Source organism: Eublepharis macularius, chromosome 7, assembly GCF_028583425.1.
Source record: "Eublepharis macularius isolate TG4126 chromosome 7, MPM_Emac_v1.0, whole genome shotgun sequence".
Lineage (NCBI taxonomy): Eukaryota > Metazoa > Chordata > Lepidosauria > Squamata > Eublepharidae > Eublepharis > Eublepharis macularius.
This window is the reverse complement of record NC_072796.1, coordinates 83,383,333-83,398,326: the sequence shown is the minus strand read 5'-3', so window position 1 is coordinate 83,398,326 and position 14,994 is coordinate 83,383,333. Positions and strand designations below refer to the sequence as shown.

Below are 14,994 nucleotides of genomic sequence, written 5' to 3'. Positions count from 1 at the left end.
CCCTAGTGGCTTTTTTTTTAAGGAGAAGTGATGGCACTCTCCACCACCAACAAGGAACTGGTGGATGGATTTCTTGGAGTGCTGTGTGAGTTTGTCTCTGCTGAATGCCAGCCTTTTTGATGAAAACTGGGGATTTAAATGGTAATAGTATTTTTAAAGGATTTTGTTGATTGCTTCATAATCACAACTAGATCATTAAAATGGAACAGATGGCTAATCAGTATTTTTACAGTACTAACTTTTTAATCAGTATGATTGCTTTTAAATTTTCATATGTCCTTTTGCTCTGCAGAATCTGTTTATTTTTGAAAACTTGTTGAATTTGCAACACCGTTATTCATTTCCAATTGAAGTTGAGGTAAGAGGAAGTTAGTTAATAACAACAACAACAACATTTTGATTTATATACCGCCCTTCAGAACAATTTAACGCCCACTCAGTGCAGTTTACAAAGTATGTTGTTACTTTGTATTGTTGAAGGCTTTCACGGCCGGAGAACGATGGTTGTTGTGGGTTTTCCGGGCTGTATTGCCGTGGTCTTGGCATTGTAGTTCCTGACGTTTCGCTAGCAGCTGTGGCTGGCACAAATGACCTGCCAACATCTTTTCCACACTGTGACACTGAGAGATCTCTGTCTTTCGGTGCTACACCTCTGAAGATGCCAGCCACAGCTGCTGGCGAAACGTCGGGAACTACAATGCCAAGACCACGGCAATACAGCCCGGAAAACCCACAACAACCATATGTTGTTACTTGTTTACGCTTGTTTTGTGTATAATTGAAAATCGCAGTCATTTTTATACTGTGTATTAGTAAGTATAATATAATAGTAATTTAATATTCTCCTTCAGTTTTTAAAAGACAGAACAGAATTAACTCTGCTCTTCAGATACAATCTTCCTGCCCAAGACTGCCCAATTATGTTAAATGCTATGACTAACAGTGCAATCTTATTCAATAATTCAGTAATTTCAGTGGATTTAGACTGGAGAATCTCTGCAACGGATTGCACTATAAGTCCCTGATGACAGGAATCGAGGCAGGCCTGGTTAAATTAGTTTTTATGTAGCCTGCACAAATTCCATTCTTTAGTCTAATTTTTGTCCCAGATCCATGCCTTCACATTCTTCAGTGGATACCCTGACATCAGTTCTTCTGTATGCCACCTCTTGATCCTCATCACCACCCCATAGTCAGAACTGTCTTAAACATCAGGGTCATTGGAAGGAAGTCCATACTTACTCCCATGACCACCACAGCTGTGTTTCTCTATCCTAAACACTCTAGCAACAAGGAGACTGTGACTTTAATGGATGAGATGGACCTCTGTTTACAGTACAACACTGAGCATTCTCACCTGTGCTAGGCTAGCTGTGAGCCAAGCTACAAGTGACGCCTTACACAGGTTGGACACTTGTCAGCTTTCCTCAAGTTTTGATGGGAAATGTAGGCATCCTGGTCTTGTAGCTGTAATGGAGAGCCAAGCTGTAAAACCAGGGTGCCTACATTTCCCATCAAAACTTGGGGGAAGCTGACAAGTGTCCAACCTGTGTAAGGTGTCACTTGTAGCTTGGCTCTGAGATTGTTTAGTGGTTCAGTAGAGGTAATTGGAAGAAGCTCATTAGCCACTGAACATAAGACAAAAGTGATATAATTTCTGCCCAGAGGTCTTATTGCAAATTAACATAATCCTGTTCCCTCAAAGAAGTTGGACTCTAAGCTGCATTCTTTCCTGACCAACTAAATATTTTACCAGGCTAACCAATCACCATGAGAGCGTTCACTGGTAACATAAGCAAGTATAAACTGGCAATCAGTAACATAGAGAATAATACTCTGTAGTTATCAGGTTCCAATGGAAAATCAATACAAACAGTGGAGTAACTGTTAACAATCTGCTGCCACAAAAACAAAAGGAGTCGTGTGATACTGTAGACCAGTGGTACTCAACTGTGCTGCTTGTAGAGAGCCACATTTGCAGTTACCATCAACAAAAGAGTCACGTTTACTTCCATCCCTTGCAACTTGCGCATTCCTCTAGCAGCAGCTGTTCCAGGCGGAAACCACCTGCCCACCACAAGCTCCACCATGCAAGGGCCTTGCCCACTTTCCTGAAACATGGGGCAGGTGCCACATTGGGTAGCAGTGCTCAAAAGAGCCACATGTAGTTCTCAAGCCACTGAATATGACTGCCCTACACTATCAGTCAGCAGATAGACATGTGCACATAAAGAGCAACACATAATGACTTGGAGCACAATTTCAGGGGGAACAGGTGACTTTAGAGAGAGGGGGGAGATACTGTTTGTGTACTAGAATTCTGCTCACACTGCATTAGTTGCAAGCCATTGTGAACAGTAGGGATGAAGACCATGAAATATCTGACATATCTATGCAAAATTCATGGTTTTACAAGATGAGCACAGAGACCATTCACAATAGCTGTAATATGTGGTAATCTAGTTATGTAAATGCAACAATAGGTGATAGCATGGTGATAATTCCTAATGGGTAGCCCTGTTAGTCTTTGGCAGCAAAACAATACAGGAATACAGTGGCACCTTAGAGATGAACAAAATTTATTCCAGCATAAAGTTTTGTGAGTCAGAGCTCACTTCATTAACTACTTAAAGGGTGCATCGATTAGGCGGATACATTTAAATGCTGTGAACAATAGTAAGATTAGGGAAGAGGCTGTTAGAAAGAGAGGTCAGTTTAAAACAAAGTCAGACGAGTAGTCATTCCATTCAAAGTGAATGAGGACCACTCATAACTGGAGATAGCCTTTGCCACTTTCTCTTTTGGACCTGCCACAACAAGAATATTTTATCAGTTCCACTCTAAGACAAGGCAGAAGAAATTTTATTTTTGTGGGCGCTGTCTTTCTGCCAGTAGACTCCCCCACCATGTCTACAGTAAACTTCTCAATTACATCTATATTTGATACATTCTTTGGATATCTAGCTTTAGTAGTACCATAAATAATTCTTTAATTTTATACTTATTAATCTGCAAGCAAGCCAGATATCTTTTTCTTTCTTTCTTTGTTTATTGGTATATTCTAGGTTCCTCTGGAAAGAAAAAAGCAATATATTGCCATCAGGAAAGATGCCAGGGAAGCAATGAGTGGAGATTCGGGTATTGTTGTTGTTGTTGTTGTTGTTGTTGTTGTTGTTGTTGTTGTTGTTGTAAGAAAATCTGTATTGCTGAGGATTTATTTGTTAAAAGGCATCAGTGTATGTAGTGCCTTGCAGAGTAATATCAGCCTTCCTCAAAGAGACCCCTCCATCTTACTGCCTAAATTTTGGCCATAGGGGAGGCAACAAAGTATAGGGAAGGAAATATAGTTAAAATTGCTTGTGCTTTATTTCAGTTTGGGTTAAATACTAAAAAATATGAGTTTTGAGGAGAACTTTGCAGGAAGGGAATTGTAATGATTTGCTTAGTTTTGAACCTCCCTGTTTTAAAAAACCTTTGGTTTTGGACCTTTAATTCAGCTTCTTCTTACATTATCTTAAACTTACACCTCAGGAGGGCTCTGGTCACAGCCAACACACATTTTAATTTCACACACAGAGCTTAGGTATTCTCTATTTCACCAAAGCTTTTATCTCAAGAACACCTTACCTGTTGTTTGTGTGACTATATATCGCTGTGTTCCTAACTCCCTCAAAAGATTTTCACTGCCACCAAAGGCTTTTGCCTTAAGACCTCCTTGTTGTAACTTGTAATACAGGAAGGCTTTATTATACATGGTAGTTTAACAGAATGGTCAGCATGTGAAGGTGTTTGTGATGTAAAAAAAGATCATTTTTTTTTAACAAAAGTAGAATTTATTTATTGATACATATAAGTGATCCACTCTGAGCCTGCTTGCAGGGAGAGCGGATTACAAATTTAATAAATAAATAAATAAATAGGTGAGATGGTTGCAGAGTTTTGATAAGTGTATTGGTTTCAGAATAGTTCTTAAGCTTGGCAGTTTCAAATATAATCATATCTTCTCAATGATATTTTTGCAGATGAAAGTCACACAAACTAATTTTCCACCCAGGTCTTCACTGACAGAATAAAGTTTTTCACATCCACACAGGCATAGATTTATTCAGGCTTTTCCACACAGCTTGTCTGACCTAAATGAATCACTCTCTCAGGTATACACAGACTATTCCAGGCACATGCACACTTAGCCTCTTGGACAGAATTTAGCTCTCAGGCTTCTACACCGCTTGCCTGATTTAGCCAGAATACTTTCTCTAAGGAAGACTCTCTCAGGAACATAGTTTCATTGAACTTGGCAAATACTTTTTCTCAGAAGCACACAGACAGTTCAGGCTCTACTCAGGTTGTCTAACTTAACTAGAATAACCTCTCTCTAAGATACACAAAGGGTGACTCAAAACTTCTTCCCTCAGCAATGACTAAAAACTCCCATTTCACTCTGCCCTCTAGGGTAGAGCTACTGTCCAATCAGATTATTCTCCACTCACCTATCCAGCCCTCCCTGAAGCCAACTGGGTGACCTTGGGTCAGTCACAGCTTCTTGGAGCTTTCTCAGCCTCACCCACCTCACAGAGTGATTGCTGTTGTGGGGATAATAATGACATACTTTGTAAACCACTCTGAGCGGGGTTAAGTTGTCCTGAAGAGTGGGATATAAAATGAATGTTGTTATTGTTATTATTCCCCTAGAGGCCTACATTTAAACGCACAGCAAAAATGTTAAACACCCCACATTAGCAAGAGAAATAAAAGACTCCTTAATTATATGCAAAACATTACAAGACTGAATGAACACTATAGAAATTCTGGGAAGAAGTTCTAAATATAGGAAGTTAAAATGTTTGTTTTGTTCAATTTAAAGTGATGTTATCAAATACAAATTTGCAGTTAATAGCAGTAAAAACATAACTTGGTGGGCTTCTATTAATACATATAACATTTTTACCAAAAACAAATACTTTAATTATTATATTTATTATATGTTAATGCACTAATTCATTCTGAGGATAATCCAGTGCTTAAGTTTTGAAATTAATAGAACGATTTAACCAGAGCTAATTTATGTTCCATTGAATGTTTGTAAGTCATCTATTGCATACAGCTAAAGTGACATGGAGACAAAGGAACTAAGTTCTAAGATATGTTAACCCATTCACATTCATGTCATTCAGAGAGGGAGTGGAGAGCCTAAAGTATTTAGTGTATATATAGCACTTCATTAGGTGACCAGCTTTTTAGTCTCCTGATTAGTCTTTTAGTTTAACCAAACTCTTTCTTTTATAGCTGAGCCACACTATTTATCTTCTGCATCATACATGATAGACAGTAGCCTGAGTGAAGAAATGAGCCAGTTTGACTTCTCAACTGGAGTGCAGAGTTTTTCATATAATTCTCAAGAACCTACTGCTTCTGCTTCTCACTTAAGGAAAAAGGTGACTTGTATGTTCTTTGGAGAAACTATAAATGTATATTAATTTCTGGATTATCTTACTTTTTTGTTTTTATGAGGTTCACATTTGAAAAATTATCACTTTCTCAACCTTTATATTTTTTGGACTTGATATAGCATTGGAGCATATGGCAATGAAAAATGTCTAGACAGCTTGATTATATTGGATAGGCTCAAGCAATTAATCAGAAGGAGTCTGCATATTTTCGCTGCCCCCCGCCCCCCGCACCCACAATCCCATTCTGACCCCTGCAAAGTTAATTACAGGATCTGGGTTACAGGATCTGTGTTGATAAACTGCTGTGTGTTGGGTCCCTGCAGTGAGAAGCAAAAGGGGATGAAATTGCCCTCTTCACCAGTCTCACTGCAGCCTCCCCTGCATAAGAAAGCACTGCATAAGAAAGCTCAGTAGGTGGCTTGGGTAAGCCGCTCCAGCTCCCCAGCTGTATTGTGGGGATAATAATAACACTAACTTGTTCACTGCTCTCGGTGAGACACTAATCTGTCTAGAAGAGCGGTATATAAGCACAGTTATTATTATTATTAAAAAAACAGAGGTCCTGATGTATTGTCGAAGGCTTTCACGGCCGGAGAACGATGGTTGTTGGGGGTTTTCCGGGCTGTATTGCCGTGGTCTTGGCATTGTAGTTCCTGACGTTTCGCCAGCAGCTGTGGCTGGCATCTTCAGAGGTGTAGCACCAAAAGACAGAGATCTCTCAGTGAGAGATCTCTGTCTTTTGGTGCTACACCTCTGAAGATGCCAGCCACAGCTGCTGGCGAAACGTCAGGAACTACAATGCCAAGACCACGGCAATACAGCCCGGAAAACCCCCAACAACCAGAGGTCCTGATCATTATCTCTAGGCCCACTGAAATTTGGCCTCTTGATTTGGAAGTTTACACCCTTTTGATCAAAAGTTCTACCCTTAAGTTGGGGGGGGGGGCTGTCTCAACCAAAAGAACCCAATAAGAGCCTGATATCATGTTTAAACTGGGCAGCCTTATTTTTGCCACCATACACTTAAAAACCAAAGGGACTGGATCTCCACAACTTTCGACCCATCAGCTTGTTGGATATCGCCTCTAAAATTTACAGTAAACTTTTATTGAGAAAACTGGAAGACAGGGAGGCAGACAACCAGGTCATCCTCCCAGAACAAGCCGGCTTTAGGAAAGGCCAAGGTACCATTAACCACTGCCAGATATTACACCAGTTAGCCACCATTTGCGTAAAGGGTCCTACTAAACACCTATACGCAGCCTTTGTTGATCTAGCAACAGCCTTTGACTCAGTCAATAGAACAAGGCTGTGGACTAAACTGGAAAGAACCAACATTGATAGGCGTCTCTTGCATCTAATAAGGGAACTCCATTCCAGCACATCATCAAAAATAAGAGTGGGCATCTCAGGCTCAGTGACTGATAGTATCCCTGTAACCAGAGGCATGAAACAGGGCTGCATTCTCGCCCCTCTTCTCTTTAACCTTTATATCAATAACCAGGGGTCATTTCCTAGAAAAAGAACTGAAGGAACTCATTAGCATCTCATTAGCATAGCTCATTAGCATATGCCACACCCCCTGGCATCACCAGAAGTGTGTCAGAAGGCAACATCCACCCCCCCAGGCCCCTTCCCCCCCACACAATGAAAGTAAAAGAGCAGAGCGGAATGAATGCAAGCAGCTTGCCTTGCTTTGCAGCCCAGCACCACTTGGCATTTACTAATTCTCTCTCCCCCCCCTCACAAATGATAGTAAGGAGCAGAGTAGAATGAATGCAAGCAGCTTGCCTTGCTTTGTAGCCCAGCACCACTTGGCATTTACTAATTTTCTCCCCCTCCCCGCCCCCATCACAAATGAAAGTAAGGAGCAGAGTAGAATGAATGCAAGCAGCTTGCCTTGCTTTGTAGCCCAGCACCACTTGGCATTTACTAATTTTCTCCCACCCCCCCCGCCCCCGTCACAAATGAAAGTAAGGAGCAGAGTAGAATGAATGCAAGCAGCTTGCCTTGCTTTGCAGCCCAGCACCACTTAGCATTTACTAATTTTCTCCCCCCCCCCCCGCCCCCGTCACAAATGAAAGTAAGGAGCAGAGTAGAATGAATGCAAGCAGCTTGCCTTGCTTTGAAGCCCAGCACCACTTGGCATTTACTAATTTTCTCCCCGCCCCCGTCACAAATGAAAGTAAGGAGCAGAGTAGAATGAATGCAAGCAGCTTGCCTTGCTTTGTAGCCCAGCACCACTCTCCCGCCCCGCCCCGCCCCCGTCACAAAAGAAAGTAAGGAGCAGAACAGAATGAATGCAAACAGCTTGCCTTGCTTTGCAGCCCAGCATGGCTCGGCTTGCACTCGGAGGAAAAGGAGTCACGTGGGTGGGGCCAAAACCCACGTGACCTCTTTTGAGACCTTCCGGAACGCCGTTCCTGTGCGTTCCGGCTCCAAATGAGCCCTGTCAATAACATCTGTTGTTCTTTATGCTGACGACATGGTCCTACTGTCCATGACTTGAACTGGCCTTAGAAGATCTTTGTTGAGACTTGGAGACTTCTGTAAAGAAGATCGCCTAAAAATAAACTACTCAAAGACTGAGGTGATGGTCTTTGGAAATCTGAGACTCACTTTCCATTGGTCAATAGATGGAGTTCCAATTGCTCAAACTCAAACCTTTTTAAATACCTGGGAATTACATTTAGTGACACTCTTTCTTGGAAGGCACATACAGAAATCATAAAATCATCAGCTCTCCGTTCAATAGGGGCAATTTTGAAATTCTACCGCATGCTGGCCCCGCTTCGGGAATGCTGAGGCTTGCCGAATCAGGTCCGCTTCCGGTAACCTTACCCGAAATGAAACCCGAATAGCACAGCCGAAACGAAACCCGAATAGACCATACAAGGGCACAATACCTAGTTAAGATTTCAGTCAGCAAACTACGTGTAGCTCTCACCTCAGTTCGTTTTCAGTCAATGCAAACAGCCATGCTTGAAGGTCATTATGCCAAGATCCCAGTTGCTCAGCGCCTCTGCTAGTCTGGAGGCTCCAAGCCAGAAGACTTGTGTCACTATCTGCTACACTGCCCACTCTATACATCCCATAGAAAGAAATTCCTAAGCCCAATCCTGGCCAGTCTAGGCTCCAGACAAGATAATGAAAACATTGTTGCCCTGTTAGCAGATGTGGACCCAGAGACCTTGTATAAGGTCGCTCTTTTTGCCTTTGCAATAGGCTGCAAGCACAATAGTATAACTCTTATAGCGGTTTATTCAGCTTGTATTGTATATTGTATTCTGTATCGTCGCTGGGTGTTTAAGCACTCAGGGATCTAGGGAATTATGTTGTGTGTATATATGTTTATGGGGATGTACCATTTTCTCTCTTTCTAGGCTCTTATTTTAGAAAAGTATGTACATTTTGGACGATACATAATTTAGTCCAATTTTGCTTACACAAATTAGTGTGGCAACTTTGAAACTAATTGGGTTTGGTTTGGTTTCCAAAAGGAACCCACAGAATCTATGGGTCCAGGTGATGTTATGGAATTGGAAATGGATGAGCTCAACCAGCATGAATGCATGGCCTCTATGACAACACTGGTGAAACATATGCACAGAAATAACATCACACCCACAGTGGAAAAGGTCAGTATCCATTTGTAGCTTCATATGTAGTTAACACTGTATCTGTTCCTTTCTGACGTCTTCTAGTAGGATTGCCAACAAAGGGGCCTGCACCAAGAGATTTTTCTGTTCCTTTCCTGAAGCAGGAGAAGGGTAAGAGAATCTTCTTCATTAGTGGGTTATATCTCCTCCTTGTTTTGAAGGCAGGACTTGCGCAGATGAACTTGTCTGCTCTACAGTGGTCAAGCTTCCTCAACTCATTTGTTTAAAATAAAAGAGAGAGAGAGAGAGAGAGAGAGAGAGAGAGAGAGCAAGAAAACAAAACAAAAAATCAAAAACACAAGAAGTCAGCCACCGTTTCCTCTGTCTCCCATTTAATTGCAACAATGATGGGGATGAAGAGAAATAAATCTTCTCATTCTCAGCAAGCGTATCCAGCCTCTCCAGGAGTCGAGTTGTTCCTGGAGCCTGGCTCTACCATTTTGGAGCAGTAAGGCCATACAGTGTCACTACATTCTAACTCAGCCTCTGACTCCCTGACTTCTGAAAGAGAGGAGGGGGAATGGTCAGAGGAAGATACTGCAGCTTCATGCCCAGCTTCCATCAGGCTTTTTTCATTAGGAGGACTTCCTAGCCTTCTGGAAAATGTCCCATCACCCCTCAGGTTACTACCACCACCCCTCAGGTCACATTTGATTGTGGTCACTGATTGTGTTCCTGACTCTTTCAGTGACGCCTTCTGTACTGAATAGGCTGTGTCAGCAGAGAAGAGAGGCTTATCATCCATTGCAAAATGAATGCATTCATTACATGCACCACCATGAAAATACTCAAGGTTCCCCTAGTAGACACCCGAGTGGCTGTCATCATCTCTAGCACTATTCTTTCCAAGGATGGAGATAACATTCATAAAAATCCCAGCAATAGGAAAAACAAGTTATCCCTTAGAAAACACACGAAGCCTTAGCCCTCACTAGCAGGATTAGCTCTGCCTCTTTGGGTGAGTTCCAAACCTCCATAGGTTTCTGAGGGTGACCTGCACATCTCTATCCACCTGTCATCCTAACACATGCCTGAGGAAGTGTCTGGTACTACTAACAAGTTGCTTAGCAGAAAGGAAGAGACTCAGAAGCTGGCTACAGTATTACTTGGCTGTAATTGAGAGTGATCTGACTGGGGCTCCTTCCCTGCCAGCATGTGATTTCTGGGAACAATTTCTCATCCTTCCCAACATGTTGAAATCCCCAGTAAACCATTACGGAGGGGCTCAATCACACTCCCTTCACTGAGGGGCACCTCTTCTTCACTTGGCCACCTCACCTCTCTTGGAGCTCATCACCTTCAAGGAATCTACAACCTGAAGGCTGACTGGTTCAGCTGTCAAGGATAGTGGGTCCTCAACCCCAGAGTGTTTTCAGTGATAACCAGGAGATTGGGCCTCCCTGCCTGGATTTGTTTACGTCTCTGATCAACAACGTTTGAAGATTCCAGTCAAGGTTTCCCTTGGAAGGGGCAAAGGGCAAGGATGTGCTCATAGTCCTCTGGGGCTTCTCTGTGCCCTCCCCTTGACACCTCTTATAATCAGGATACTCCATAGAATCAGAAGAGAAGCAGCAGAAGTCATCTTTATCATTCCCTACTGGGCCTGGAGACCTTGGTCCTCAAACCTTGTGGCAGTTGATCATTCCACCAGCTCATGACATTTTACTGTAGGGGCCTTCTTTTTCAGCCCAAGCCAGAATGGCTCTCTGCCTGGAAATTGAAATGTGGCAACTAGAGAGTCATGGCTACCCAGCAAGAGTCATAGACACTCCAGGTGTCTTTCACCCTTTCACCCACAGGATCTACAAAACCATCTGGGAAGCCTTCGTCAGGTGCTGTTGCAGGAAGAAGGTTAAGGCCTTTTTAACGAGTTTCACAGAGATTCATCTCTTCTACCAAAATGGTCTAGAGAAGGGACTCCAATCTAACACCCTCTGGCAACAGTCAGTAGCCCTGTCTTTGGTTCTCAGGCTGATGAGCATTTGCTTAGAGGAAAGTCTTTGTCCAGTCTTCCTCCTTGACATAGGTGCCATTTGTGGGACCACCCTATAGTGCTCATAGTTCTCCACAAGCCTTCTTTTGAGCCTCTGAAATCCTATTTGAGGATTCTGGCCTTCAGGGTAGCCTCTCCCATTGCCATCACGTTGGTTTCAGAGTCTCTGCTCTCTCAGTTAGGAAGGGGCTTTGCTCTTTCCAGAAGGTCTCCATGACCCTACACATGGACCCATCCTACATGCTAAAGGTAAACTCCCATGTTCCACAGGCATCAGGACGACACATCTTCCCTCCCTCCTGTCCTCAACCCCGTCATGCTAAAGAATAAAACTGACACAAAGCAGACAGAAGAACACAATGTGCCTACTTCTGATTGCAAAAGTGTTGCAAAATTCATAAGGGTAAGAAATAGTTGGCAACAAATGAGTAATCAGTGCACTTATGTACTCAAAGATCTGCACCGGTCACCCATCTGTTTCTGGGCCCAATTCAAAATGCTGGTTCTTACCTTATGGCCTTAAAGGGCTTGGGGCCAGGGTGCCTGGACTGTCTTTTCCCATACTATCCAGACAGCCAATTAAGATCTACCTTCACGCCCTGCTTTCTATACCACAAGTTCAATGCTGTTAGGAAGAAGAGGTTAGACAGATGGTGACTAGAGACAGGGCATTTTCTGAAGTGGCACCTCACCGTTGGAACATCTCCCCTCTTGATGCTCACTTAGCTTCTACTTTACTTTCTTTTAGACATCAGGTGACAACATCTTTTTATCTAGGCTTTTAATTAAATGTTTTATTTTAGCAGATTTTAATGATCTGCTTTTGTTTAATGGATGGCTTTTATTTCACTTATGTCAAATGCTTGTTCCTTAATGACTTACAATTAAAAATCTCAATATTAAAAGTAAGCTGCCTCAAGCAGGACTCTGAGGAGGCAGCATAGAAATATTCTAAACAAATAAATTTGCATAAGCTGTGTCCATGGAGCAAGGAGAAGTCTAATATCAAGTTCATCTTCCAGTCCACTGACGAGAAGAATCCCTCATGATAAATTCTGTGTTTTGTTTCAGTTGATGCCCTAACTAATCCAAGGGGGCTTGCTGACTTAGCTGTTGACTTCTTATTTGGTAAGCTTCCCTTGGGTTTGGGCACAAAAGAGGATCAGGAAAATCTTTGTTTTGTAAGTTTTCCTCAAGCACAACACCAGATCTGGGGATTCCCAGCTTTTCTCTTGTCTTTGGAGGAGTGCTGGAGGCTTCAGTTTCTTTCCATGGCCTATGAGAGGGTCATGCATGTGCCATCTTCTGTTTATTTTGGTGGAGGAGACTTTAGAGAGGTGAAAGCCAGATTCTCCTGCATATTTAGGGGTTTCCTCAGTTACACAGAAATCTTCCCTTTGAAATCTAAAAAGTTCTGTTGATTTTAAGTGTTTGTGAAGGCAACAGTTTCCATGTTAGAACATTTGATTTCATATTCAGCAATATACTTGCAGACATACAGATTCTCCTTCTGAGGCGGAGAACATCATGAAGCTTGGTGATTCCCACTCTCCAATTTGGGAGGCAGGGACTAAGTTGAACTTCCTGTCTTCCTGGTGGTGCCACCCTTCCATTCAGTTTTCATTCCTGCCTCATAGGGAGAGCAGCTTTTTTGTAATAATAATAACAGTAATAACATTCAATTTATATCCCATTCAATTTATTGTCCCTTCAGGACAACTTAATGCCCACTCAGAGCAGTTTACAAAGTATGTCATTATTATCCCCACAGCAATAATCACCCTGTGAGGTGAATGGGCCTGAGAGAGCTCCTAGAAGCTGTGACTGACTCAAGGTCACCCAGCTGGTTTCAAGTGGAGGAGTGGTGAATCAAACCCGGTACTCCAGATTATAGTCCCACGCTGTTATCCACTACACCAAACTGGCTCTAGCACTAATGTGCACTATTTGCTCCTTTCACTTTCACTTTTCATTTCTCATTTCTTAATTCAATCTAGCTCTGCTGTCTGCTTTTTTCGCCTTCTCTTCCCCAGCAACATTTCTCACCACCGGGAAAGCTTCAGAGATTGCTACTGCCTCCTCCCACCCCTGCTCTTTCTATCAGCCACAGTAGCGGCCTCCTGAGCTCCAATCAAGGCCCCTCCTGGCATGGAGGCAACTGCAACTGATGGCTTCTCATCAGAGGGAGAGCTGGCAGCTTCCCTCCTCGTCACACCCAATGCTAGAGCTGATGACTAACCAGAGGCTACAGGTACAAATCACGAGGAAACTGGAAGCAAGGCCAATAGGTCCGCATCCCAGCCAGAGATACAGTAGAGGGCCCCGACGCACACCAAAAAGCGGTGCCAAACCCAAGCCTCCCAGAACAGTGCGGCAGCCATCAAAGGCTTAACCGGCGTGTCTTCCTCTGGCAGCAGCGCGGCAGCCATCCACAGCCTAGCCAACGCTCTTTCCCCTTGAGGCAGCATGGCAGCCACTCATGGCCTAGCCAGCACAAGGTTGGCCTCAGCTGGCACAGCAGCTTCCCAGGGCCTAGCCCTTGCCCCTTCATTATGTGTGCAGAGGGGAGAAGACAAAGTCAATTGTCCTAGAATGTCAAAGGCAACTTTCTACCCAGAGACTTGTGATGCCTCCTTACACTTGCAGACCGTAGTTAAGATTTCAGTCACTTTCACTTTCAATTCAGAGAGCTTCCCTTCGGCCTGGCCACAGCCCCCAGGGTGTTCACAAAGCTCCTAGTGGTGCCCATAGTCAAGCTGAGGGAGAGGGGCATCCACGTGCACCCGTACTTGGACGACATCTTAATAAGGTCTGCTTCCAAAACCGATTCAGACAGGGAGACGGTGTTCACCATGCGTTTTTTAGAGAACCATGGCTTCCTGATAAATCACGAAAAGTGCTCTCTACGCCCTTCACAGAGGCTAGAGCATCTTGGCCTGATAATAGATACCAAAGAGGGCAGCTTCTTCCTACTGGAAGACAAGAGAGCCAAGACCAAGAAGCTCGTATCCCAAGTGATCAAACAACCAGTGTCCCCCTTGATGGAGCTGTCCAAGCTAATGGGTCTGCTAGTGGCCAATTCAGAAGCCATCTACTGGGGCAAGTTCCACACCAAGCCCCTTCAAGCCTTCCTACGACCCTTCCAATGGCAGATTGCGCAAAGAGCAAGCATCAGACTTCAGGTCCCTTGCTCGGTGAAGGAAAGTTTGGGTTGGTGGACGAGCGACTCCAACCTTCAACAAAGCAAGAGTTTCCTTTCTCCACAGCTCACTCAAATCTTCACAGATGCCAGCCTGAGAGGCTGGGGAGCAACTCTGCAGGACATCCCTGCCCAGGGGGAGTGGTCAGAGTCGGAAAAAGTTCTTCCAATCAACGTCCTAGAAATGCGCGCCGCCTTCCTGGCGCTACAACACTTCAGCAGCATGATCAGTTATGACAACATCCTGATATGGACGGACAACATCGTAACCAAGATATATATAAACAAGCAGGGGGGGACCAGATCCTCACGCCTGCAGAGAGAGGCCAGCAAAATCATGTCTTGGGCAGAGATGAACCTCTCTTCTATCCAAGTGGAACACATCAAGGGTGTTCAGAACATTCATGCCAATTGGTTGAGCAGAGAAGCGCTTCACCCCGGGGAGTGGTCCATCAAGAGGGAGGTCTTCTTAATGCTGACGGAACACTTCGGAACGCCGGAAGTGGACATCTTCGCGTCCCATCAGAACAACCAAGTTCTGAGATTTTACTCCAGGTACTTCCATCCTCCAGCAGAGAACACAGAAGCGCTCACAGCTCATTGGCCCAACGCTCTCCTATACGCCTTCCATCCTCTGCCAGTGATTCCAAAGCTATTCAGAAGAATCAGGGAGTTCGGAGCAACGGTCATAAT

General features: G+C 43.7%; 1 protein-coding gene across 1 annotated transcript in view; it reads left to right on the top strand.

Annotated features, from left to right (window-relative positions):
- The window catches only part of PRKDC (protein kinase, DNA-activated, catalytic subunit), a 187,385-nt gene that overhangs the window by 58,474 nt on the left and 113,917 nt on the right, over positions 1 to 14,994 (top strand). The window contains exons 44-47 of the mRNA XM_054984623.1: positions 293 to 358; positions 3,066 to 3,138; positions 5,287 to 5,435; positions 8,951 to 9,088. Coding sequence (XP_054840598.1) covers positions 293 to 358; positions 3,066 to 3,138; positions 5,287 to 5,435; positions 8,951 to 9,088 — 426 coding nt within the window. The remainder of the gene's footprint in view (positions 1 to 292; positions 359 to 3,065; positions 3,139 to 5,286; positions 5,436 to 8,950; positions 9,089 to 14,994) is intronic.